General features: G+C 22.5%; 4 protein-coding genes across 4 annotated transcripts; 2 read left to right on the top strand and 2 right to left on the bottom strand.

The window, feature by feature from the left end:
- Positions 1 to 4,668: 4,668 nt before the first annotated feature.
- On the top strand, positions 4,669 to 8,838 carry MKS88_004429 (26S proteasome regulatory subunit RPN2; the record flags this gene model as incomplete). Its single annotated transcript, XM_067217606.1, has 3 exons — positions 4,669 to 8,268; positions 8,480 to 8,607; positions 8,739 to 8,838. The coding sequence occupies 3 exons, from the start codon at positions 4,669 to 4,671 to the stop codon at positions 8,836 to 8,838; spliced, it is 3,828 nt and encodes a 1,275-aa protein (XP_067072017.1).
- Positions 8,839 to 11,016: 2,178 nt separating this feature from the next.
- Positions 11,017 to 14,322, bottom strand: MKS88_004428 (AP2 domain transcription factor AP2-EXP; the record flags this gene model as incomplete). Its single annotated transcript, XM_067217605.1, has 1 exon — positions 11,017 to 14,322. One exon carries the CDS (start codon positions 14,320 to 14,322, stop codon positions 11,017 to 11,019), a length of 3,306 nt encoding a protein of 1,101 aa, XP_067072016.1.
- Positions 14,323 to 22,984: 8,662 nt separating this feature from the next.
- Positions 22,985 to 24,248, top strand: MKS88_004427 (uncharacterized protein; the record flags this gene model as incomplete). The annotated part of the gene is made up of 6 exons (XM_067217604.1): positions 22,985 to 23,094; positions 23,401 to 23,465; positions 23,654 to 23,713; positions 23,820 to 23,833; positions 24,010 to 24,085; positions 24,181 to 24,248. 6 exons carry the CDS (start codon positions 22,985 to 22,987, stop codon positions 24,246 to 24,248), a joined length of 393 nt encoding a protein of 130 aa, XP_067072015.1.
- A 439-nt stretch (positions 24,249 to 24,687) lies between these two features.
- MKS88_004426 (enkurin domain-containing protein) lies at positions 24,688 to 25,509 on the bottom strand (the record flags this gene model as incomplete). The annotated part of the gene is made up of 1 exon (XM_067217603.1): positions 24,688 to 25,509. One exon carries the CDS (start codon positions 25,507 to 25,509, stop codon positions 24,688 to 24,690), a length of 822 nt encoding a protein of 273 aa, XP_067072014.1.
- Between the last annotated feature and the right edge of the window lie 1,257 nt (positions 25,510 to 26,766).

Here is a 26,766-nt window from a genome sequence, read left to right as displayed (position 1 = left end):
ATATCAGATAATTTCTTCAAATGTAATGTACATATGTATGTAATGTACAAAAAGTTCTTATGGAAGTGTTAGAAACTTACCTAATAGCTTCAATTTTAGCATAAAACAGGTTACTAAAAAAGATTTTTCATTATTTCTGAATTTTGTTTTCATTGATTACTATTTATTATTCAATCTACTTTTAAAATCTCTCATAATAGGAATATTGTTGTGATGATATTATTTTGTTCTGTTTTGTTTTGATTTACTTTGATTTATTTTGATTTATTTTGATTTATTTTGATTTATTTTATTTTATATCTTATTTCTTTTTTTTCACTATCATATCGCTTTTCATTATACAAATTGAAAAGCGTAAACTAAAATAAGGATAAGTATTAGAATAGGAATAAATAAAAAATTATATTACGTAAAAATAAGTAAAAAAGAAAATACAAATAACGGTATACGTATATAGATAAAAATAATATCAAAAATTTTTAAAATACTTCAAATAAATTATATGTCAAGTAAAATTTGTAATGATGTTAAAATAAATAATTTTTGATAATAAGCCATGTTTTAAAGTTAGCCTATTGCTTTTATTTCGTCTGCAAAAATATTTATGAATGTTCTATATAAATTTTCAGGAATGAAAGACCTTTTAATGATATATCACTGTATACTAAATTATTTATTATAACATTTTTTTCCTTGACTTTTTTAACATATTCCCTTTATTTGAGTATATATTTCGCATTCCGTGAAGTCTACTGAAAATTTGTACATATATATGTATGAATATATGTGTATGCTTACGTGTGTATATGCAAGTGTACATATATGTGTACATATGTACATATATACATGTATATTTCATCAAATAAATGTATTATGTATAAATAAAATGAAAAGAACTGCGATTGTACCTCTTTTCTATATTATACATGTATTTGCTTAATTCCTATTTAACGCGCATTTATGATGGGAGCAAAAAATTTGACGTTGCAAAAAATGTTAAAAGTTTAACTTGAGTATTTTCCTTTTTTTTTTTTTTTTACATTACATAATAATACTTAACAGGACTGAATAAAAATAATACTTCTATATTTTCTTAAGTACGCAGTAAATGTTATATGTATATTTATTTATTTTTCACAGCAAAAGAGAAGTATAATACATATATATGTATGTGAACGCACTTTATATTTTTTGTGTAATAACTAATGCTTACTCTTAACATAGAAAATGGTAAAAGCAATCCAATTTTTTACTTCCTTCTAAAGAGACATATCTACGTGTTCATTATATTTTATAAATTTATAATAATAGCATATAGCAAAATAGATAAACTGTAACATAAAAAATGACGAAATATATAGCAAAATTCATAATGAAATGAATAATGAAATAAATAATTGTACCTTCATTACACACAAAAATTAAAAAGTACTTTTTCCTTCGTATTTTTTTCATTTTTTTGTTTTTTTTCATTTTTACTGCAGAATATTTTATTTTTAAATTTTAAAAAACGTAGTTTTAAAAAACAAATTTTTAATTTCATAAATTTTAAGTTAACCTGTAAGAGTAATGTTTATTTTATTATGTCTATAAATTTAAGGAACACTTCTTGACTGTAAAATTGTTTTACAATTTTAAATGCCTAAGTGAACATTTCTTCCACTCTTATCTAAGGAGAAAAAAACAAAAAGAAAAATATAAAATTCAAACTCGAACGAGGAAAAGCAAAAGTTTATATCGTTTTATGTGACTGTTTTACAGAGCTTACCCTTTTTTTTTCTTCGGAAAAAACATTTAATATCCCTAAGCGATGCGCATATTTATGAGTATGCATGCATGTACGTAAGTGTATGTATGTAAGCGTATGTAGATATGTATTTACTTAAGTGTATGTATGTATTTACGTAAGTGTATATATGTATGTACGTATGCATGTGGTACATGCTAATGACTGTCTAATCCTTCATACCTTTACAAGTAACTTGTAAAATACAAAAACAGTCAATTTTTTCCCCAAGTATTTATTATTATTGTTTACCTTTTTTAGCAATTTGAGATTTCTTCTAATAGGGTGTAAACATACTTTCCATATGGTAAAATATTATACGTGCATTTATACGATTAAAACACATTTTTCCCTTACGTTCACGAAAGAAAAAAAAAAAAAAAACATTTAAAACAAATACCTCAATAAAAGAGAGAAGTATACTAAATGCATTCGTACATTTTTTAGATAAAACCTTTTTTGTTGTAAAAAAGTGAGGTAATATATTACACTATATTCTAATAGCATAAATAATTATAAATTGATTTATGAGAACTTATTTTAATATTTAAAAATGAAAAATGCTAAATCTAAAACACTTCAAATAAAATGAGTGAACTAAAATTAAATTGTCTTCACTTACTAATACTTTTTGTCTTATCGTACTCTCCATTGGTTAAATCCGTAAAATAAAATTGAATTTTATGAATTGTTTAAACAGATAAAAGAAATATTGCTTCCTGCTTATTCAGGATAAACGGTACGTGATAGACGTACACATAAGTCATTTTTTCTTTTTCACTTCCATTGTATATTTTTATATTTTATTTTATTCTATTCTTTTATATTTTATTCTATTCTATTCTATTCTATTCTATTCTTTTATATTTTATTCTATTCTATTCTTTTATATTTTATTCTATTCTATTCTTTTATATTTTATTTTATTCTATTCTTTTATATTTTATTCTATTCTATTCTTTTATATTTTATTCTATTCTATTCTTTTATATTTTATTCTGTACTATTCTTTTATATTCTATTTTTTTCTACTTTATCCCTATCTATTCTTTTTTTTAATTTTACTTAGAGTATGAAAACGAGACCAGTCGGTAAAAAACAACTGCCATAAAAAGAGAAAAACAAATAAATATACATTTTATCCCAAGCTAATATTTATTTCGTACATGAAGGAACAATTATATGAATGATAATTCTAGAGCCTTAAAAGGGGATACAAACCTAAATCATATATATTATTTTAATATACGCCTTATTTTTTCATTTCCCATTTGGTATACACATATGTGTGTGTAACCATAATTACGTGACGTAGTTCGTTCATGTTATTACATATGTGCTACAATTATATATATATACATATTATATATATATACATATTATATATATATGCATATTATATATATATATATATGTATATATATTCCCAATTTTGAACATACGAAATAGTTTCACAGTATTAATAGAATAATTCACACAATTTTAAAATTTCAGATTTTTTAAAATTTTTTTTTGTTGTTATAAATTCTGTTTAAACGAGAGAAAACACAAAAATATATATATATATGTATATATGAACCTTTAGAACGCATAGGGTTGGAAAAAAGAATAATCATGTTAGTGAAAAAAAATACGAAAAAGCCAAAAAGGGAATCTATTTACACGATTTCATAGTTTATAACGCATTATTTCGTTTTCTTCTTTTTACTGTGTAAAGGTATTTCATAATTTAAAAAAATTAAAAAAAATTACTAACGAATTTTCTGAAAAGCAAAAAAAAAAATTTAATACGTTCACGTCAAAGTGTATTATATACGTAACCATTTCATTCATGTGTAATATATTATGCGTACATTCATACGAATATACATAAAAAAAATTATAAATTCAAAATTATAAATTCAAAATATAATTTATTTTATTATAAATATGTAAAAATAATATAGTACAAGAAAGGAGCGTACGTAATTTAGCAAACATAAGATAAAGGCCAAAAAATATGTTCATCTCTCACTATGAAAATAAAACGAAAAAAAATTACAAAATGAAAAAGTAATGAAAGAAATTAAGAAACTGAAAGTTTAATTTCAAAGTGAAAAATATTTCTTTTTATTTCTAGATTGAACAAATTTATAGTTCTTATGTAATTTTTATAATATAGTAAATAAATGCATTATATGTTACATTTATTATATTATGATTGAAGGGGTAAAGGAAAAAACTGATTAATGAGAGCGCAAATTTAATTAACTGCTTTTGTGATAGTTTATATTAAATGAAAAAAGAAAGCGAAAATAAACAGGTTCATGAGTGAAGCACATGTGAACATATAAAAATTATACACCATGCATTATATATAATAAATAACGCATAGCAGTATATAAAACGCATAACACAAATATACGTATATATACACATATATATACATCGGTGAATCCTTATATACATTCATGTATACACGTATTTACATACGTGAATATCTATATATACATTCGTGCATACCTATATTTACATTCGTGTGTACCTATATTTACATTCGTGCATACCTATATTTACATTCGTGCGTACCTATATTTACATTCGTGCGTACCTATATTTACATTCGTGCGTATCTATATTTACATTCGTGCGTACCTATATTTACATTCGTGCGTACCTAGATTTACATTCGTGCGTATCTATATGTACATGTGTGCTTATATATATATACATATGTACATGTATATGGATGTATACCTACATAAATAGGTATATACACACATATATTACACAAAACACCCCAGTAGTAATAGCGACCTATACATTTGTATATATGTGTTATTTATCCCCCTGAAAAAAAAAATTATTTTATTAAACAAAACAAAACAAAACAAAACGACAAGATGGATTTTGAGAGAAACCTGCACAAAAGTGATATTGTCACATCAGCCTCAGGAGTGATAGCACTATTGAACGAGGAAGAAACTAGTTTAAAAATATTTGGTTTGGAAAAGTTGAATGCTATTGTTGATATATACTGGCCTGAATTAGCTGACCATATTTTTAAAATTGAGGAATTATGTGAAGATCAGAATTTTGTAGGTCGAGAGCTAGCCAATTTAGTTGCCAGTAAGGTTTATTTTCATTTAGAAAAATACCCAGAAGCTTTAAAATATGCACTGTGTTCAGGTAAATTGTTTAATATAAATGAAAAATCGCAATATGTTGAAACAATGTTGGCTAAATGTATTGAGAAATACGTAGAAATTAGGGAAAGGGATTATGAAGGTGAGGATTTTAGCAATGACGATTATTGCGATAATGACAATATTAATGGATACAACAACATTAGTGGTTACAACAGTAGTAACAATAACAACAATAATAATAATGTTAATAATGTTAATAATGTTAATAATGTTAATAATGTTAATAATAATAATAATAGTAATCATGTTCCCGTTCATAATAATAGCGGTAAAAGTAACCTTACCATTAATAATGGAAATAGTGGAGCTTCTTTTATTGCTAGTAACGCGTACAATACCAATGTTAATTATAACAATGTGGATGATGACAATACATACAGTAGAAGCAACTTTAGCCTGTATAATAATTTTGACAACAATATTAGTAGTTATCATAATAACAGTAATACCAATAAAGGTATAAATGATAAGGACATTTTTAATTTGGATTTAAATAATGATATAAATAAAAAAATGGAGCAATTTGTTGATGAGATGTTAGAAATATGTATAAAAAATAATAGCGTGAAAGAAGCGTTAGGGGTTGCTTTAGATGCCAGACGTTTGGATAAAGTAGAATATATCATTTTAAATTCTCCAAATAAAATAGAAATATTACAGCATTCTATTTCTAATGAAAGACATATTAATACTACTAAAAAATTTAGAAGAGATTTTTTTAAACTTTTAGTAAAAATTTATCTTTCCATGGATGAAGAAGAATTGAAAAACGAATATATTAATTTATGTAAATGTTTATTTTATGTAAATGATTATGTAAAAGTTGCAGAGATATTATTAAATCTGTTACATAATTATCATTTGATGGCATATCAAATATCTTTCGATTTAGTAGATTTAGAAAATAGAAAATTTTTAAAAAATATTTTAAGACAAATAAAAGAAATTCTTATGAAAAATAAAACGTACTATTACGGAGAGGAAAATTATAGTACTATTTCATTCAATGAATTGAAAAAAGATACAATTATTACGAATGACAATATTTTAGTTGAACAGCATGCAAATGGGGATCAGAGTGAAAGAAAAGATAATGCTCATGCCGATGCCGTTGCAACTTCGGCTGTTGTTGATGATAGTAAAAATAAAAATAATAATATTGGTGATAATACAACTCCTTTGCAAAATCAAGAAAATAGTGTGAACGAAACGATAGAGAATGAAAAAGTACAGGAGGAGGAATTGGAAAAAGAGAATACAGACAATGATAAGAACAGCGAATCGAAAAAGGAAGATAAAAATAAATCATCTGATGATGATGTATTCATGTACGTACATGAAAAACATAAATTATATGATAAAATAAAAATATTAGTTTATATATTAACTGGAAAAGTAACCATAAATTTATATATCGAATTCTTGCATCGTAACAATCATGCTGATTTAATATTATTAGATAGTTATAAGAATGCTGTAGATTCTAGAAGTAGTATAACACATCATGGAATTGTAATAGCACATGCATTAATGCAAACAGGCACTACATGTGACGTTTTCTTACGTTCAAATATTGAGTGGTTATCAAAAGCAATTAACTGGGCTAAATTTTCAGCCACTGCTTCTTTAGGAGTTGTATATAAAGGACATGTAAATGAGTCTTTCATTGTTCTTTCATCTCATTTACCATACAACGATGTAACCCGACAGATAGCAAACAATTTAAACGTAGGTATTTCACCAAGTGGTGTATATTCAGAGGGGGGTTCCTTATATGCTCTTGGTTTAATACATGCCTGTAATAATACTAATGATAAGAAGGTAAAAAATTATTTATTAGCTCAATTAAAATTAAATGTGAATGATGAAGTATTACAACATGGTTGTTGCTTAGGGTTAGGTTTAGTTTGCTTAGGAGAAAGTGATGATGATTTAGTTTATGATGAGTTAAAAGCAGTTATGTATTCTGATTCTGCAGTAGCAGGTGAAAGTGCTGCTTATGCCATTGGATTGTTAAAATTAGGGAGTGGAGATGAAAAATGTGTAGATGAATTGTTGGCATATGCACATGATACGCAACATGAAAAGATAACAAGAGCATGTAGTATAAGTTTAGGATTTGTTATGTTTCAAAAGGAAAAAGAAGCAGATGCATTAATTGAAGAATTAATAAATGATAAAGATGCTATTATAAGATATGGAGGTATGTTTACTATCGCTTTAGCATACTGTGGTTTATCAAATTATAATAAACATATAATAAAGAAATTATTACATTTTTCTGTTTCAGACGTAAGTGATGATGTTAGAAGAGCAGCTGTTATTGCATTAGGTTTTGTATTATGTAATACCCCTTCACAAGTACCCATGTTTTTAAATTTATTAATTGAAAGCTATAATCCACATGTACGTTATGGTGCTGCTCTAGCGTTAGGTATTGCATGTGCAGCATCAGGAAATGAAGAAGCAATAGATATGTTAATGCCGTTATTAACAGATACAACCGATTTTGTTAGGCAGAGTGCTTTCATATCATTAGGATTAATTTTTCAACAATCAAATGAACATGTTAATCCTAATTTTAAAAAATATAAAGATGAAATTATGAAAATTTTATCAGATAAACACGAAGATATTATGGCAAAATTTGGAGCTATTGTAGGTGCTGGCTTATTAGATATATGTGGAAGAAATGCTGTTTCTACGTTTTTTACAAGAAGAGCTAATATTATAAGACCGCAGTCAGCTGTTGGTTTTTGCCTGTTTAGTCAATTATGGTATTGGTTTCCTTTAATACATATGATAAGCTTAACCTTTTTACCTACTTGTTTAATTGGCCTTACAGAAGATTTGAAAGTTCCTAAAAACTTTAGTGTTATATCTACTTGTAAAAATCATACTTTTGACTATCCTTCTTTTTTAAGTAAGGAAAAAACGCAAGAAAAAAAAGAAACAGTCACAGCAGTCTTATCTACAACTGCCAAGAGAAAAACATTGAAATTGAAGAAACAAAAAAGTGATAACAAATTAACAAAGGAAAAAACAGCACAAGACGACAATAGTTCTGTTTTATCTGATGGAAAATCTATGAAAAATTTAGAAATTTTAAGTACAGCAGCTACAGTAGGTCAGTCTAGTCATGTATCTCATGCAGAAAGCATTGAAGGTAGTGCAAATGACGAAAATACGAACGAACAGGCAAATGATTCAAATAATTTTGCACATCTACAAAAAATTAAGAAACCTGACAGTAAAAGTAAAAATACTAGTATATCGTCATCCACTAATAATAACGTAAGAAGGAGAAGAAACTATTACGTGTGTGTGTGTTAGCATATACAAATACATATATGATTGTAATTTGCGTGTGTATCTACGTATATGTGCATGTGTATATATTGTGAATATACATACAAATATTTATATAACACATATGTAACATATGTGTAACACATATATATCGCATATACATTACGTTGTATATATAATATTTTTGCATTGACAGGTTGATATGAAAAACCCGTGTAGAGTTATAAAAATGCAAGAAAAGTTTATTGAGTACCTACCCAGTGATAGATTCAAACCTATTCTTCCAACACGAAAATCGGGCTTTATTATGCTTATAGATACAGCGTAATTATTAATAATTATATAAAAAGATAAAATAGAATAATCGTAACATTCCACACATTATCTTTTATCAGTACATATTCCGTCATATATATATATGTGCATATGCATCATCTTTTTGATTATATGTATAGGCCATCAGAACCATCCGACTTTATAGAATTAAACCTTGAGAATAATAGCAAGAAGGAAGCTCCTCCTTTTGAGCCTTTTGTGTGGAAAGAAGAAAATTAATTTTTTTTTTTTTTTCCCCCTTTCCTCAGCTCCCCTTTTATTTTCTTTCAATTTTCATTGTAAATGCGTTTTAATGGATCACACCATTTGTCGTACACATATATATATACTTATATGTATACGTATATATTGATGTATATGTGTATGTGGACATATATATATATATATATATTCATATACGTACATATTTACACGAATGTTTATATATTATCCTTTTAACAAGCTAAACATTTATGCGCGTATTTTACGTACAGTACAACATTCATTAATAATTTTTTTTTCTACATAGCTCCAAAACACAAAAGATTATTTTTCAAGTTCTGTAAGATAATATGAGGTTATATATGAAGCCATAATAATAAAATTAAAATAAAGAATGTGCGTATTTATGCATGTGCTAAAACTTACAATTTCCTATAAATATATATAGCATAAATGTGTACTTTGTATATATATAGAGAGCGTATGTATGTACGCAGAACGATATTTATGCATTATAGAAAAGACAAGTATTTTTATAAAAAAAAAAAAATATTTCATAATAATTAATATAACACTCTGAAATATGTGTGTTGTATTTAAGTAGCCTTTAATTATAAAAGTATATATTTTATAACTTAAAAAAAAATTTTATTTTTTTTTTTCAAAAACAGTTTTAACGTAATTTATATAGTTTTATTAAAAAAAAAAAAAAAATTACAAATCTTGAGAACATAGTATTATTAACAATAAAATCTCCTTATTTGTTTCTTTAAGTATGTTAATAATTTAAGCATTTTCTCAATATGATTAAGCGACCTTTTTTCGAAATGTTCACAAACAGAACAAGCAAATGCTTGTATTGCTTTAATAAATTTTGTACCATTATAATACATTGTTACAGTTCTGTTGTTTTTCTTTTATTTTTTACTAAAAGAATACGCTTTTCCTTAAAGTATCACAATTCACTTATCAGGTAATTATTCAAAAATAAAAAAAAGAAATGTCTACTTCTCATTTCAAAATTCGACTTGAATACTATTTTTACATATTTTAAACAAATTCATAGGAAAATATAAAACATAACAATGTTCATTTTAAAAATATAATTTTTGTAGTATTATATATATTACACTGCAAATATATAACAAAAATAATATAAAGACAAAAAAAAAAAATAATAATAATATATATATAAACCACATAACATGTTGAATTACGCATTTACGTTAAAAGATATATCCATAGTAGCTTATAAGCAAACAACAATTTGCTCTCATGTCATTAATTTCAGGAAACACTTAAATTTTATTTTTTGGTTTTTCTTTTTTTAAAATATCTTTAATTTTTACATAATAATTAAATGTTGTAATTATAAAAATATCATAACATTAAATTCACATTAATAAAAAAAAAAAAAAAAAAAAAAAAAAAAAAAATTGAATATAAATAATTAAAAAACTAAATATTTTAATAAATTAAAAAAATTGCATAAATACATAGTGCACACATGTGAATGTATATGTACAAGTAAGTATATATATGTATATATATTCGTATATAAATATGCATATATATATTAAGGAAAGAGATAGTCATATACCTATGTAGAACCGTGTGCGCGTGTGGATACGCGTACGTATATATAGGCCTGAATACATACATAGTATACAAGCATAAGCGTTTGATTAGTTTTTTTGTATTTAATATAAATAAACATAAAAAAACATTATAATGAATTTATCATAAAATAAAAGTAAAATAAATAACTGAAACATATATGTGTAATAATATATTTGTATAATTATATATTTTGATTTAAAAAAAAAAATATTAAAATCCAAAAAAAGAAAGAATACTTTTTTTGTTTTTTTTTTTATTATAATAAAATTTTTAATTTCAATATAATTCATTAAAAAGTAGGGCTATTATAAATGGATTTAATTATATCATATATATATATATATATATATATATATTGATCTAACTTGTTCATCCATCATTATAAATTTTTTTTTATTTCTTGGTGGTATATAATTTTAATGTATTTTTTTCCAGTGCAGCCTATTAAAAATGTATCAGGTACCAATACATAATAATGCATAATCTTCCGCCAATATATACACTGGACGGACGCGCATAAAATATATCGTTTTTATCAAAATTTTGCATCACAAAATGGGATGAAGATTTCTTTTCTCAAGTATCATTTTCATCAAATGAACCTTGTTTATTTCCATTTTGATGTAACTTTAAATCTGAGCTAATCCATTCAAAATTGATTATACTATTTAATTTTGTACATAAATTATTATGTTCAATAAAATTGGAAGAAACTGAGCTTTTCTTGGAGGATGGCTGCTGATGTTGCATACTTAGATCATGCGGTGCTCCTGATAATGTTTTTCTGCCTTCTTTGGGTCCTTTTTTTTTCGTATTATTATTATTGTTCATATTTTTTTGCTGGTAATTATTACCACTACCTTGCTTTACTATTTGCATAGGATTGTGCAATTCAGGAGTATTCATATTTTGCTGATTTTGAAAGTGTAATTGTTTTTGAATGTCTTGTATATTTGGGTTTGTAGAATACTGAGACGTGTGAGAACTCCGTTTTTGATTCATATCTAAGGTATGAGATAAAATTTTTGCATTTTGCTGAAGAGCATTATTTGGATTATTATTATTATTTGTAGATATACAAATAACGTTATTTGCATCACCTACATTTCGACTATTATTGTTTGTATTAGTACTGTTCGTGTTATTATTACCATTTGTGTTATCCACTAACTTTTCACTCTTTTCCATGTTATTCATAATATTATTATTTGAAGAAGCATTATTCCAAGGTAAATAATTATAAGAATTATCATTTGGGGGAGGTGTATTTGAATGATTGTAAAACATGCAAAAAAGATTATGGTTTTTCTGGTTTCTTAACTGTGCAGGACAATTACATGGTAAATTATTCATATCAAAAGTATTAGTATTATTATTATTACAGTTATTATTAGCATTATTATTACAATTATTATTATTATTATTATTACAATTATTATTATTATTATTATTTTCATCAAGCAATTCATTTTTTCTATTATTCACAGGGATAGAACTACCTGATTTCTTTCTTTTGTTTATTTCTATTTGATTTTTTAAGTTATTACTATTATTATGATCTGGTGAAACGTTAGTATCACATAAATCACAATGATTGTTATTTAAATTGTTACATAAATTATTATGGGAATGTCTTAGTTGATTTATCCATGCTGAGTTTTCATGTAAACGGAAATTTAAATCATTTATATCATCATTTAGATTATCTAAATTTTTCCCCTCCTTTAAATCATTGTTCATTCTATTTACCATATCAAGTAAATGGGGGGATAAATTCCCTCTATATATGTCAAAATTATAATCATAAAAACTGGATAAGTTAGATGGGTTGTTATTATTATTAGATTCGTTATTATTATTATTATTAATACTATTATTAATACTATTATTAATACTATTATTAATACTATTATTAATACCATTATTAATATTACTATTAATATTACTATTAATATTACTATTAATATTACTATTAATATTACTATTACTGTTATTATCAAATGCATCATTTTTATGATTTGAAATATACATGTGCGCATTCTGCGAAGAATTATTGTTAATAGAATTTGATGTACTCTTATTATTTACACTATTATTGTTGTTAATGGAGTTGTTACCGTTACCACTATTGTTACTATTTCCACCACCACTATGTGATGGAGATGTATTCATAACCTGATGGTTGTTACTATTATTATTATTATTATTATTATTACTTATACCATTATTATTACTAGCATTATTATTATTATTATTACTCGTACTGTTTTGCATAAAATGCTTATCAATACTTGACATATTTAGATTCATATTATAATTTTGTCTAAATAAAGCATTCATTAAACCTTCAACTTCTTTTTTCTGCAATCCCAAATTTTCCTCTAAATTTAACAAGTCGTTTGCGCTATTATTCATATTTCTGTCATGAAATGAAACGTTACTACCACCTGCTGCTGCTCCTTGAAGCAAATTTGAATGAAAAATTAGATCATTCAAATAATGCAAGTTGGTATTACCATTGTTACTATTATTATTATTATTATTATTACTATTATTACAATTTAAGTTATTATTCGTGTTATTAATTAAATGCATATTATTATTAAATAACGAGTTATTACTATTGTGAATATATAAAGCATTTTGCTCTTGCATATTTTTGGTTAAATTATTCATACTAGAATTATTATTTAACGAATTAAAAGTATTATTTAAATTATTTCTCTCATTAGCTGACATACTTGACATATTAAAATTTCTATTTATATTTTGCATGTAAAATCCTGGATTCATTGACATTAATTGCATTTGTAAATTATTGTTATTTGAATTTAAGGTATTCAAACTATTAGCAACATCACTATTATGTAATGCTGCCAAATGATCATTATTTAAATGTTTCGTTTTATTTCTTCCTGCTTTATTCTTTGTTAATTTTTTTCTTCCATTATTTTCTAATGTTTTCATAAAATCTACAGCTGCTAATCTAGCCTTTTCCTTATCCATATTGAAATGTTTTGGATGAAATGTTCTACTTCTTCTTGATGCACCATCATAAAAAAAAGCTAACCATGCACACATTCGTTTATTCCAACTAACTCCTGGATAGCCTGAAGATGACGTAGAAACCTTTTCTTCTTTTTTTATTATCTTATTTGCTGATACCGCTCCTTTTGGTCTACCCACTTTCTTTTTCACTTCTACTACTACAGGTTCCATTGGTGGAACTGGTCCAGCTGTGTTATTCAGTCCACCATTTTCAACACCTCCCCCCCTGCTTATATTGTTAATACTATTATTACTGTTATTATTGTTCATACTACTGTTTATGCCATTGTTTACGTTTTTGTTTATGTTACTGTTTATACTGTTGTTCACATTGTTGTTCAAATTGATGTTTACATTACTGTTCATATTTGTTTTTACATTGTTATTTATATTATTATTTAAATTACTATTTATATTATTATTTAAATTACTATTTATATTATTATTTAAATTACTATTTATATTATTATTTAAATTACTATTTATATTATTACTAATATTATGACTCATATTATTGCTCATATTATTGCTCATATTATTGCTCAAATGATGGCTCATATTACTGCCCATATTAGTTCCTATATTATTTCCCATACTACTGCTCATACTACTGTTCAAATTATTATTCACACTCTCGCTCATATTATTACTTATATTAGTACTCAAATTCATAGTAGTAGTACTATTTAAATTATTATTATTATTATTGCCCTTATTGTTCCCATTGTTACTGTTATTATTACTAACACTGTTAATGCTATGATGCGTGCTCTTACCATCAAGTGGTAAAATTAAGGAGTTAAAATTTAGCTCCGTATTTGTATTTTCATCCATCTTTTATCTTATCGCCACTAGAAGTGTTAAAAATTGTGTACACATTACAAAAGAGAGAGATGTTGATTTGTGTAACTTTCAAGATATTCTTAATTTTCTACAAAAAAGATAATGTATATCTTTTCTGTTGTAATTCAAAAAAAAAAAAAAAAAAAAAAAAAACGAAGAAGAAAGGAGGGGAATGGAAAAAAAAAAAAAAAGAAAAAAAAAGAGAGGCAGAGAGAAAGATATATAATGCAAAGGAGAGTAATATTGATAAATATAAATAAATGGCATATGTTTTAAATTAAAAAGAGGAAAAGAAATAAAGGTAACTTTTTTCTAGCCATAAGTTTATAAAACAAATATATGCACATTCGCATATGTATGGTATGTATGTATACACATATATAAATATATTATACTGTAATCTAAACTATAAATCACTCTATACAATGTACTATATATAACATGTATACACTGTTACACCTACGTGTATTTAAATCAAAAAAAAGAAAAGAAAAATGAAAATAACCAATATAATTATATTAATGAAAAAAAAAAAAAAAAAAAAAAAAAATCAATATGCAAAATAAAAATGCACATAAATTAATAATATATAAATACATATGTTCTTTTGAAAATTAACAAGTTTTAAATATATACATAATACATATATATAATATAAATATATGCAATACAAATATATACAATATACGTATATACAATACAAATATATGCAATATACATATATATACAATATATATTTTACGCATATAATAAATATGTTTCTCCTTGAATATCTTATCCTAACATGTTAATAAGTGTAACTTTAAAAGTATATTTTACAAATATAATTAATAATAAAAAAAAAGAAAAGAAAAGAAAAGAAATATGTATATTGTATATATACATTTACATATTTGAATAAACATGTATGTTTAACAAATATATTCTCTTATGAATGGCTCCCTTTTAATTATATATGCATAAAAAAAAAAAAAATATTAAATCATGTATTTAAAAAAAAAAATATGTTTTTCTATGAATATTTCAAAAAAATATTTATATAAAAATAAAAAATAAAAAAAAAAAATTAAATGTAAATTTCAATAAAAATTAAAAAAAGGTAATATTATCGAATTATGTTACACACTTGCATAAGATATAGTTAACAACTGTAACATTTGCGTATTATGCATGTGTTTATATATATTTATAACCCCCTCTATATTAATAATACAAAAGAACCACCTGATAATAAATTTCAAAAATTTATTTTAATAAAAAAATAAATTAAATCAAATATAATAAAGTAATAAATTAAAATATCCTCACATGATGAGCTCTATTTCTTATGTAAAATATTATATCGTACAAATTACATAAAAATTAAAATACATTGTTATGAATATGTAATGGGTATATAATATATATTTATACATATGCGCACTTATATTACGTAGAAATTTCAGCCGAACAAAATAGAATAAAATGCAACTTTGCAGCATATATTTCTTTAAAAACGCTACAACTAAATTTTTTAAAAGTTATACCTCATTTAAAAAAAAAATACTATGTCTAAAAAAAATAAATAAAAAGGGAAATGTAAATTTATGTATATATATATTGTTGCCTATAATTACCATATAAAATATACTGCCAAGTATTTTACATATATCTATATTTCTAAATAATCAAATTCACATTTTACATCAATATGGATGTATTTATTATTATATATATGTAATATGTAAAATTCATATATATATTTTTTTTAATATCATCTATTTTGCTTAATTTTAAAAAAATATAATAGTCGTGATGCATATATATGAAAAACAAAAAAATTAATGCGCCATTGTGTTATTAATCTTTTCTTCTTTTTTTTATATAATACATAAAAATATATTTTAAAAAAGAAAAAATTTAAATATGTCAAGAACAAAAAAATGCCTTGTTAATATGGAAATGAATAAAATAATTAATATGCATTAAAAAATTATTAAAAAATATTATAACTCATTTACACACATATATTTCTTTATATATACATATACGTACATACGTGTACCTATACTACGTGTATACAATACTATTGCTATAAGCAGATATATATAATATATTTATTTTCTTATATTTTATTTATGTTGTTTTCATTGCTTTATTACGTTTCTGCATTCAAAAATGAAAAAATGTTAAATAAAACACATATTTGCAATTAATTCACCATATTATTGGCATATAATTTAATCAATCGTATTTTTTTTTTTTTTATTTTCTTTTTTTACCTTTGAAATATTTCAATTTATTTTACTAATATATATACATACATACATACATAAATACATACATACATAAATACATACATACATAAATACACACATACCTACATACATACCTACCTACATACATACATACTTACATACACACATACCTACATACATACATACCTACATACATACATGTAGTATTCTTTATAAATAAAAAATTATTCAACGCGCTCATATACATAATATGAAGCTAATAATATTCATGTTAGCATAGCAACTGATGTACATAAGAATGTTTTATAAATAGTACTTTACAACTTCACATATATTATACATATTATATACATGTAACATATATAGGTAATATAAGCTTATAATATACATATGTACATATATATCATTTATAAATACATACATCAGTGTATGTCATTTATATGTTTACTTACATGTACTTAAATAGAATATATAAATATACATACATACTATATACATACACATACAAATGTACTTGTAATATTAATACAAAAAAAAAAAAAAAAAAAAAAAAAAAAAAAACATACTACATATATGTTTTATATATATATAATATTACATAAAATGTGCTTTAATGAAACATAAGAAAACATATATAATAATATGTATTATGCACAAAAAGTTACAGCTTTTCGTGAACATGTAAAAATTGCATTTAAGTAATATTTTATTCAGTAAAAATATCTGTTATTAATTAATCATGCAAAAAAAAAAAAAAAAAAACAGCATGTAAAATTATTAATTTTGTAGTATAGCCTTATTATTTTTGAATTCAACAATATATTTATATACAAAAATGCATTAATAATATTTTAATAAAGTGAATTACATCTGCCATTATTTCTCTCTATAAAATAATTTTTTTTCAAATGAAGTTTCTACATTATTTTAAACATCAATATATATGTATATTATACAATTTTACTTGAAATTTTCATATATATTATTCGTTTAAATATTAAATTTATATATATTATATATATATATATACATATATATATTTTAAAAATTTTTTAATTTTAATAAATATATAGATAAGTCAAGTGTTATTACAAATATATATTAAATTTATACTTTTTTTTTTTGGTTTCTTAGAACCTTTAGTTTTTCTTGTAACCGCTTTTTGCATGCGAGCTTTTATTAAAATTTTTTTTTGGTTGCATGCAGCCCTTTTTAAAAAATAAAATATAATAAAAAAAAAAAGTGTATATATATAAAGATTAAATTTTTACATATATTCATTTAAAATAAAAGCACATTTTTAACACAAAATGGGAAGAAAAAAACACTTTTTTGTAACAATAATTTTACATTTATATAAATATATATAAATAGTATATATATATATTACGTTTAAAAAGTTAAAATTATTTTTATTTTTATATATATTTGTAAATATATTATGTATATATATAAATAAAAATATACAAATATAATATATGCACCCAATTAAGAACAAATTTTTCTGAAGTTTTTATATGACAATTTAAACGTAAGGCCTTCAAAGCTCTTATAAAAAATTCTTCAAAAATTTTTTGTAAAATTAAAAATGTAAAAAAGGAACAATATCTAGACAGAATTGTTAAAAACAATAATATTTCGATTAAAAATGAAGGATATTTCAAGCAAGGAAACACATAGAAGCATTATGTGAAACAAATTACCTAATATAGGTGTAAACATGTAATGTTTATATACTATATATATATGAATAAACAGGTATTATATATATGTATGTATATATATATTATATATATATGTGTCTGTGTTCATGTAGATTAAAAAAGCACTTATTAAAAATATATGCAATCACATAATGCCAAAAATTTTTAATACATACATGTATATCAATATTTTGGTAAAATGAAGAAATAAGAACCCCAATCTACATATATAAATTTTTAAAAATTGAGCTAGGTAGGCTGTAAATATATAAATAATAGGTACATATTAATAAAAGAAAAAATTATGCACCCTCCAAAAAAAAACTGTTCATAAAAATTGTTATATACAAATTATTCCTGTCATTATAATTATATGGAAAGCACAAAATTATTAAATGACAATACACATATCAAAAAATGAAACTTCATCATTTAACAGTGTACAATGAGTCATTTAATTTTCTGCTACTTTCAACATCTTTTTCTTTCAAAAAAAATTTATTAAAAAACATACTATATTTATTGATATATGTTCATATATATATATATTTATATACATATATTTAAAAAAAAAAAAATTTCACTACGCACAAAAGAAAATATATATTTTTTCATTCCTACAATACAAAAAAATGTATAAATACGCATAATATGAAATGAATTTATTATATAGATATGTTTGTACATCCGTGTACAAAAAAATATACAAATTTATAAGATTACACTTAAGAATATATTATATTAAATTTTTTATATTCAATATATAATGAACATTGATAGTGTGTTCCTTATCGGTAGGAAAAAAAACTATATATTATTTTTGTTTTTTTCTCTGCATCTATATTCTAGTTCACATTTTTTTTTTTTCTTTTTCTTATTCAAGATATACTATATATAAGGAACGAACAGTAAATATTTCTTTCACCAAACTGTTTTATTATATATACATATATATATAAACACGTGCGAAAATTTAACTTTACAAGAAAGAAAAATAAGCAAAATAACTGTAAATATTTTTATATATCAATATACGTATTATGTAAGCTGTATATTTATATATGTAGGAAAAAAAAAATTTAATTTTTATTTAAAATATTATAAAAAAATTAGTGCTTTAAAAATTAATTATAATATATATTTGAGTATATTGTTGAATAAACATGTGTTCTTTCTGATTTTCTAGTATTACAATTACATAAGTTATAGAAATATGTACACATGGATTATTATATAATTCATATTTTCTGCAATAAAAATAATTATTATGCATATTTACAATAAACATAAAAAAAAACGTTTTTGCTATTTTGTGGAATAGATATACTTACATATTCTTTTTTTTTAAATTAAAGATATTTACAGATAAATACAAGCAAAAGCGATAAAAGCTTAAAAACAGAAAAATAAAAAAAAATGTGCATTTTTTATATTCTCTAAAATTCACGTATTTTGAATTTCATTAAATATACATATTAAATTACAAATGAATAGAAAATATTGTGAATGGCTTTATTATTTTTTATTTTTATTAAACAATGAAAATTAAAAATTTAGCATATTCAAAATAATTACCAAAAAAAAAAAAAAAAAAAAGGTAAAAATACAAAAGGAGTCATTTTTTCGTGTTAATAAAACATTGGTATGAACATGTAAACATAATATGAGTTAACAAACAACAAAATATTACTAAATATATAACTTTCAAGAAAAATGAAGAAAAATATATATCTTTATATATTCGCACATATATCTATTTATTTTTATAAGCTTAAATAATATTAATTACATGTGCTCTAAGTGTATATATTCAAATAAAATATATGCTACAAATCTTCTATAATGTAAAGAAGAAAAACCACATAATTTTATATATGTGTAAATATTAATGTACATATAAAAAAGAATATATATATATATATGTTTATGAAATCAGAATATCTGTAAAAAACATGTAGAAACGAGTTTCTCTTAATATAATGTAAAAAGAAAAACTCAAAAAGACTAAAAGTTTATAAATAAAAAAAAAAAAAAAAAGAAAAAAGTAAGATTTAAATAACCAAACGCATTAAATAAAATGGAGAGAATAATATTAGATGAACTGTAAAAAATATAAAGTTTCATTTTTATTATTTTTATACACAACACAAGCACGAGCGAAATAATTTTTATTTAATCAATATTTTGTTTTCTTCAGTGAGAATATAATGTCTTTTATTTATTTTATATTCATCCTAACAAATCATGTAACATCATAATATTACACTTTCATTTTTTTTTTTTTTAATTTTAAATATACAGTTAATTTCTCAAAAGTAAAAGTGTACTATGTATGTAAAATATATATACATAATAAGAGGAACTTAACACTGAATTATTATTTTTTTTGAGGTGACTTTTTTTTACACGTTTTATTATAAATAATTTAATTTATAATACTGGGGCAAAAATGATATTGTAAATAAAGTATTATGTACGTCAATTTAAAAAACATTAGAATCCTTAAAATGAAATATAACATTTTGCTTACGGTACACACTAAACCAAATTACCATTGTTGATTAATAGTAGCTAATTCGTGTTTACATATATATGTATATACGTATATATTTTATATAATTTTTTTTTTTTTATTAATAAATCTAAAATTAATTTCTTCTACTACTTCTGTGTATAAAGTTTTTTCCCCTTTTTTTTTATAAAACTCTACTGTAGAAAAAAAACAATTTTTTCATATATTATACCCTTTATATTTTAGTTAATTTGTTTTACACTTCATTAAAAAAAAAGTCTTTTAAAACACTTATAGATGGAAACCAATTTCAAAAGAACGTTTTTATATTAACTTTCCAAAAAATTCTGTTTACGTAATAATAGTGTATATAATGTTTTACACACAAAACTTTTTTTTTTTTTTTTTTTTTTTGCTCTCGTTCAGAATTTTTCTACATACCTAAAATATATACACTTTTTTTTTTTTTTCTTTTTCTGAATTAGTTAGCTTATTTTTTTCTGTTTTTATACTACTTAACTTTTTTTTTTTTTTTTTCAATAAGAAAAAAATAGTTTTATTAAGTAAAAAATTTTCAAGGTAAAAAAATTCTATGAAAGGTTTCAGAGTATACTTCAACTATAGATGCTTAATCTCGGTCCACAGTATATTTATTAAAGTATAATAAGAAAAAAAAAATTATTACTTTACTAATATATTTTATTTATAATTCTTTTACAGTTCTCTTTTCTTAAATATATATAATATAGATTAATATTTATATTTGTTCAAGCCTTCAACAAGTTAAAAAATTATTATTAATTATAGGGAAACGGTAAAGTGGAAATATAAAATACTTTGCAAATTCGTGTGTTATTTATTTAATAATTTATAATTTTTTTTTTTTATTTACAATTGTTAAAATAGGTATTCAACTGAAATGACGAAACAAGATCAAAAGTGAAAAAAAGGAAATTAAAAAAAGAGTAAAAATGATAAAATTGTAAGAATAATATATATATAATTATTATCCTATTTCATAATTTTTTTTTTTTTTTTTTTGTTTATGAAAAGGATTTTAATCTTAAAAACGGTTTATCTGAAAACATATATGATATAGCAGAAATTAAAGTCGCATATTTTAATAAGCTCATATATACAAATGTATATATACGAGCCAATATAGTTTTACCTATTTTATATATATGCAAAAGATGGCTTTATATATTGATATCGAGAGTTGTATAGCATACTTTTATGTGCTGTTGTATAAGGCCAAAATGTCAAACATGTAAATAGATAGTTATCTTTATTTTTTTTTCAAAATTCTTATTTGTTCATAATTTTTTTTTTCCCCTGCTTTATTAATGTTGATACAAATTTAAAAAAACACTATTTATATGACATACTCATGTTTTTTTATAAAAAAAATAAAAAATGTATCGTTAACGGCGAATATATATAATAAAATTTGGGCATTCGTGCATGTATGAATATTTATACATGTACGTGTGTGCATATATATTTTACAGTTGTTGGTTCATACATTTTCAACTTTGGATTTATCTTATCAAAAAAAAAAAAAAAAAAAAGAAAAAATAAAACAATGAATATCTTGGGTCACAAAGGGGAAAAAGTTTTTTTTTCAGTGAATATTATATAAAACTTTTGTGACAGAATAAAAATGTGTATGTACACATCATATGAAAGTGTTTTTTAAACACAACAAAAACATGTTTATTCATTTGTATATTTGTACATATTTACGTTTATACTTTTTTACGTTTATACATTTTTACATTTATACATATTTACGTTTATACTTTTTTACGTTTATACTTTTTTACGTTTATACTTTTTTACGTTTATACATTTTTACGTTTATACATTTTTACGTTTATACATTTTTACGTTTATACATTTTTACGTTTATACATTTTTACGTTTATACATTTTTACGTTTATACATTTTTACGTTTATACATTTTTACGTGTATATGTGAGTTGACAAATAAATGATTACGAATTAACATAAAAAGCGATTAAATGTAGTCTCATACCATTTAAATAAATTATTCTGTAATAAAAGTTCATAACTTCCAAGGGTTATTATTTTACTATATTTTCTTCTTTTGTAATTTTATTGCTCATTTAGCCTTGTATCGTATAATTTTAAATATTATATTATATTATAATTTCTCTTATTCATTAATAAGGGCATCATGAAAATAATACTATTGCTGCTTTTCTTTTTTATTTTTAATAAAAGCGTTCTCCTCAAAAAGACATACGATATTCCTTTAATAAATTATGAAATGATTCCTTTGCAAAGGTGACTTATATAAAATTTGTATCATTTAAAATTATTCTTGAGTAAAATTAAATAAACAAAATATAAATCTTTAGTAACTACAAAAAAAAAAAAAAAAAAAAAACCTTGAAATTAAATAAGAATAAAAAGAGAAAATATAAAATAAAAAATACTTATAAATAACAGAAGACACATAAAAATTTTTAAAAGTAAATTATACATCAAAAATAAAATAAAGTAATATAAAATACAAAAAGCATTGTACATATAAACACAAAATTGACAAACCTAAAAAATATATGAAGCATAAACGTTCTTCTGAGTCAGGTGGAAGGTATCGGCAAAAGAATTAGCAAAATTAAAGGAAAATTTAAAAATTTTTATAACATCAGGTTCAAATGGAAAAAAAAAAATAAAATGACGCATAAAAGGGATTTTTATGAAGCAAACATATATGCTACTAATGAAAATTCAAAAATTTATATAATCCCCTTTTTGCGCACATGTACAAACTTTTATTATAAAAATATATATATGTGTTTGTATACACACTACCTGTATGTTTCTTTACAACTTTAAGAAATTCAGAAAGAAGGAACTACCTTGCTTCGAAAATATTATAAAGAATTTTATATTTCAAGTAATTTTATTATAAATTATTTTACAAATAATTTTATAATTTTTTTTTTTTTTTGTTAGTATATGAATTTATATAAAAAATATAATTTTTTTTTTTTTTTTAATAGATGAAAACAACGAGGTAAAATAAATGAAACTTTTATTGAGCTTATACAACTGGAAGAACAAATTATTTCTATATACATTTCCTTCCCATTTTTTTAAATATTTATTTGGGAATATGTATATACATACATATATACATATATCTACTTATATATTAACATATATATATATATGCACTTTTTTACTAATTAGAATGAAATGGAAGTTGAAAGATCTTCCTCTGAAAAGGAAAGCAAAAGTTCTCCATTCCTAGGGAACACAAAAATGGGTAAAATTTCAAACAAGCATATACACATTTATTCGTGAACTTCTTTTTAGATCAAAAGTACAATAAACATATATAAATGTTCTTTATTTGTTTAGATGATGAAGCAAATGAAAATAAGAGAAAAGAATCACTGGACATAAATGGTCCAATATTATTAATTTAAATTTAAAAAAAAATGAAAAAAAAGAATAAAATTTTGTTTGTTTTGCTACATACATCTGTACATATATTTAACTTTTTTTTTTTTTACTCTTTTTTTTACCTTCCCATTTTTTCATTAATTTCCTTTTTATATTTACTGATATATAGATAATATATAATTATTTGTTGGAAAATGGAAATTAATAATTTATTGATTTTCTCTTTTTTTATCATGAACGTATATACAATTAAATTTTATCATAAGACACATAATTAATTTAAAAAAAAAAAAAGAGTTGTACGAACCTTATCATATGAAAAATAAGGTGAATGTTAAAAAATATATGAAATGATAGTCAGAATTAATGCTCTACTTGCGTTTTCCATAAAAATAATAGTAAAAATAAGATGGTTAAAAAAAAAAAGAAAAAAGAAATATAAAATGAAGAGATCCACTCTATTTAGTAACTCATTTTTTCTAATTTTTGTATATCCTTTTCTAACTGATTTAGTTCCTTTTCGTAATTTTCCTTTTTTTTTAATTTCCTAACCGAATTAATATCGACAATATGGGATATCTTTAAATATTCTTTATTGATTTCATTATATTTATTTTTAAGTTCTACCAATAAATTCTCCTTTTTTAATTCTAATTCTTTAGCTATTTTTTCTTCATCAATAATATCTTGTTTCTTCAAACTTTCTTTTTCTCTTAATTCATTTTTTATTTTAATTAGATATGGACTTATTTTACCATAGTCTTCTTTGGTTAGTGGGTCTTCATCTAAGAGAATTTTTCCTTCCTTTTTTTTTTTAACAACAGGTTTTGTATTAATCACTTGAACAGCATTATCATAAACATAATCAACATCTGCTGTTAAATTCATTAATGGTATATCATGTCTGTCTGGTAGAGCGTCTTTATATTTTTTTTTTTTTTCCTTAATTGTTAATAAAGTTGGATTTATTTTTCTTATTTCATTAAGAGATGGTATCGTTTGATTTTTTTCTCCTTTTTTTAATATTTTTTTGTCATAACTATTTTGTAAATCTTTTACTTTTTTTTGTTTCTCTACTTTTTTAACTAGTTCACCTGCTACATTAGAAATGCTGTAACGTTTCCCTCTTAGATTAAAAGTTGAATAGCTTGGTAATAAATTAGGATCATGTTTTGATTTGTACAATATTTTTTTTATCTTTTTTTCTTCACTTTCCTTTATAATATTATATGCATTGTCATCTTTTAAATCTATACTTTCAAATAACTTTTCGTAGTTCTCCATTTTTTTTTTTTTTTTTTTTTGTGTGTGTGTGTTAAATGAATTATATTTTAAGAAATTTTTTCTTTATTTATTTCATTATTTACCCATGTATACATACATACAAACATGTGTGTGTGTGTGTGTATACGCATGTGTAAATTTGTTTCTTCTAATTTTTTCATAGATGTACTTAACTTATTATTATCAACGCTACTGGTTTTCGCATTCGTTTTGATGTTTTACATACGATCAAGTAAGCATTAACCTTATTTCTTTCATGGGTTTCACGTTACTTTTGTTTATATCTTTTTTTCTTCTTCTTTAATTTATTCTCTATTTTTTTTTTTTCTGTGTTTCATTATCTTTTTTTTCTTTTATTTTATTTATCTATTAGATCATTTATATTTATGCTCACTTGTTTTCCTTTTTTTCTGATAATTTGCTTATTACATGACAAAAGATTTATATTAAATAAAATAGAAAAGAAAAAAAAAAAAGGAAAAAGGATAACGGATAAGGGATAAAGGAAAAGGAATTTTTCGCCAGTCTCTATAAGTACTACATAAACCCAGTTTATTTTTATTGCAGCGAGTTTTTAACAAAAAAAATTATATTATTTTGAACTTCATAAAAAAATAATTCCTTCTCTTTTTTTCATTTTATTTCTAAACATACATATGTATATATATATATTAATATATATATATCTTAATTATAAAGGTAAATGTCTAAAAACGTAAAAGCGCTTCTCTAAAAAGAAAGGGAAATATTTTCCCCTTTAATTCGGAACTTTTTTGAAGGAAATAATAATATCTAAAAGCAAGGCAAAATGTCTACATATATAAGCATATATGTATTTACACATATACATACATATAGAAATTATTGTGAAATTTTCTGGGATAAAAATGTAAAACATTGCAAGAATCCTTTATTACAAGTAAAAAGAAAAAATACATAAGCAAATGCGTTTATCTCTTATTTTCTCCAAAAGAACTGTATATATAAATTCACCTTATTTTATTATATTAGGAACAATAAACGTAAACTGTCTTTCTAAAAGAAGGGAAACTATTTTTGTTTTTTATAATTTTTAAATTATTATATGCTAAAAAAAAGCAAATACATTACGAATAGGTAATTCTGTTTTAAGAATTCAAATTGTGCACACTTTACTTATATTTTATAGAAGTATGCATATATATATAACAAATTCGTCCCCAAATTTATATTATGCAGCGTGTTTTAAATTATCTGTTAATACCTTAAAACAAATAT

This window comes from Plasmodium brasilianum, chromosome 12, assembly GCF_023973825.1.
Source record: "Plasmodium brasilianum strain Bolivian I chromosome 12, whole genome shotgun sequence".
NCBI lineage: Eukaryota > Apicomplexa > Aconoidasida > Haemosporida > Plasmodiidae > Plasmodium > Plasmodium brasilianum.
This window is presented reverse-complemented; position numbering and strand designations above follow the sequence as displayed.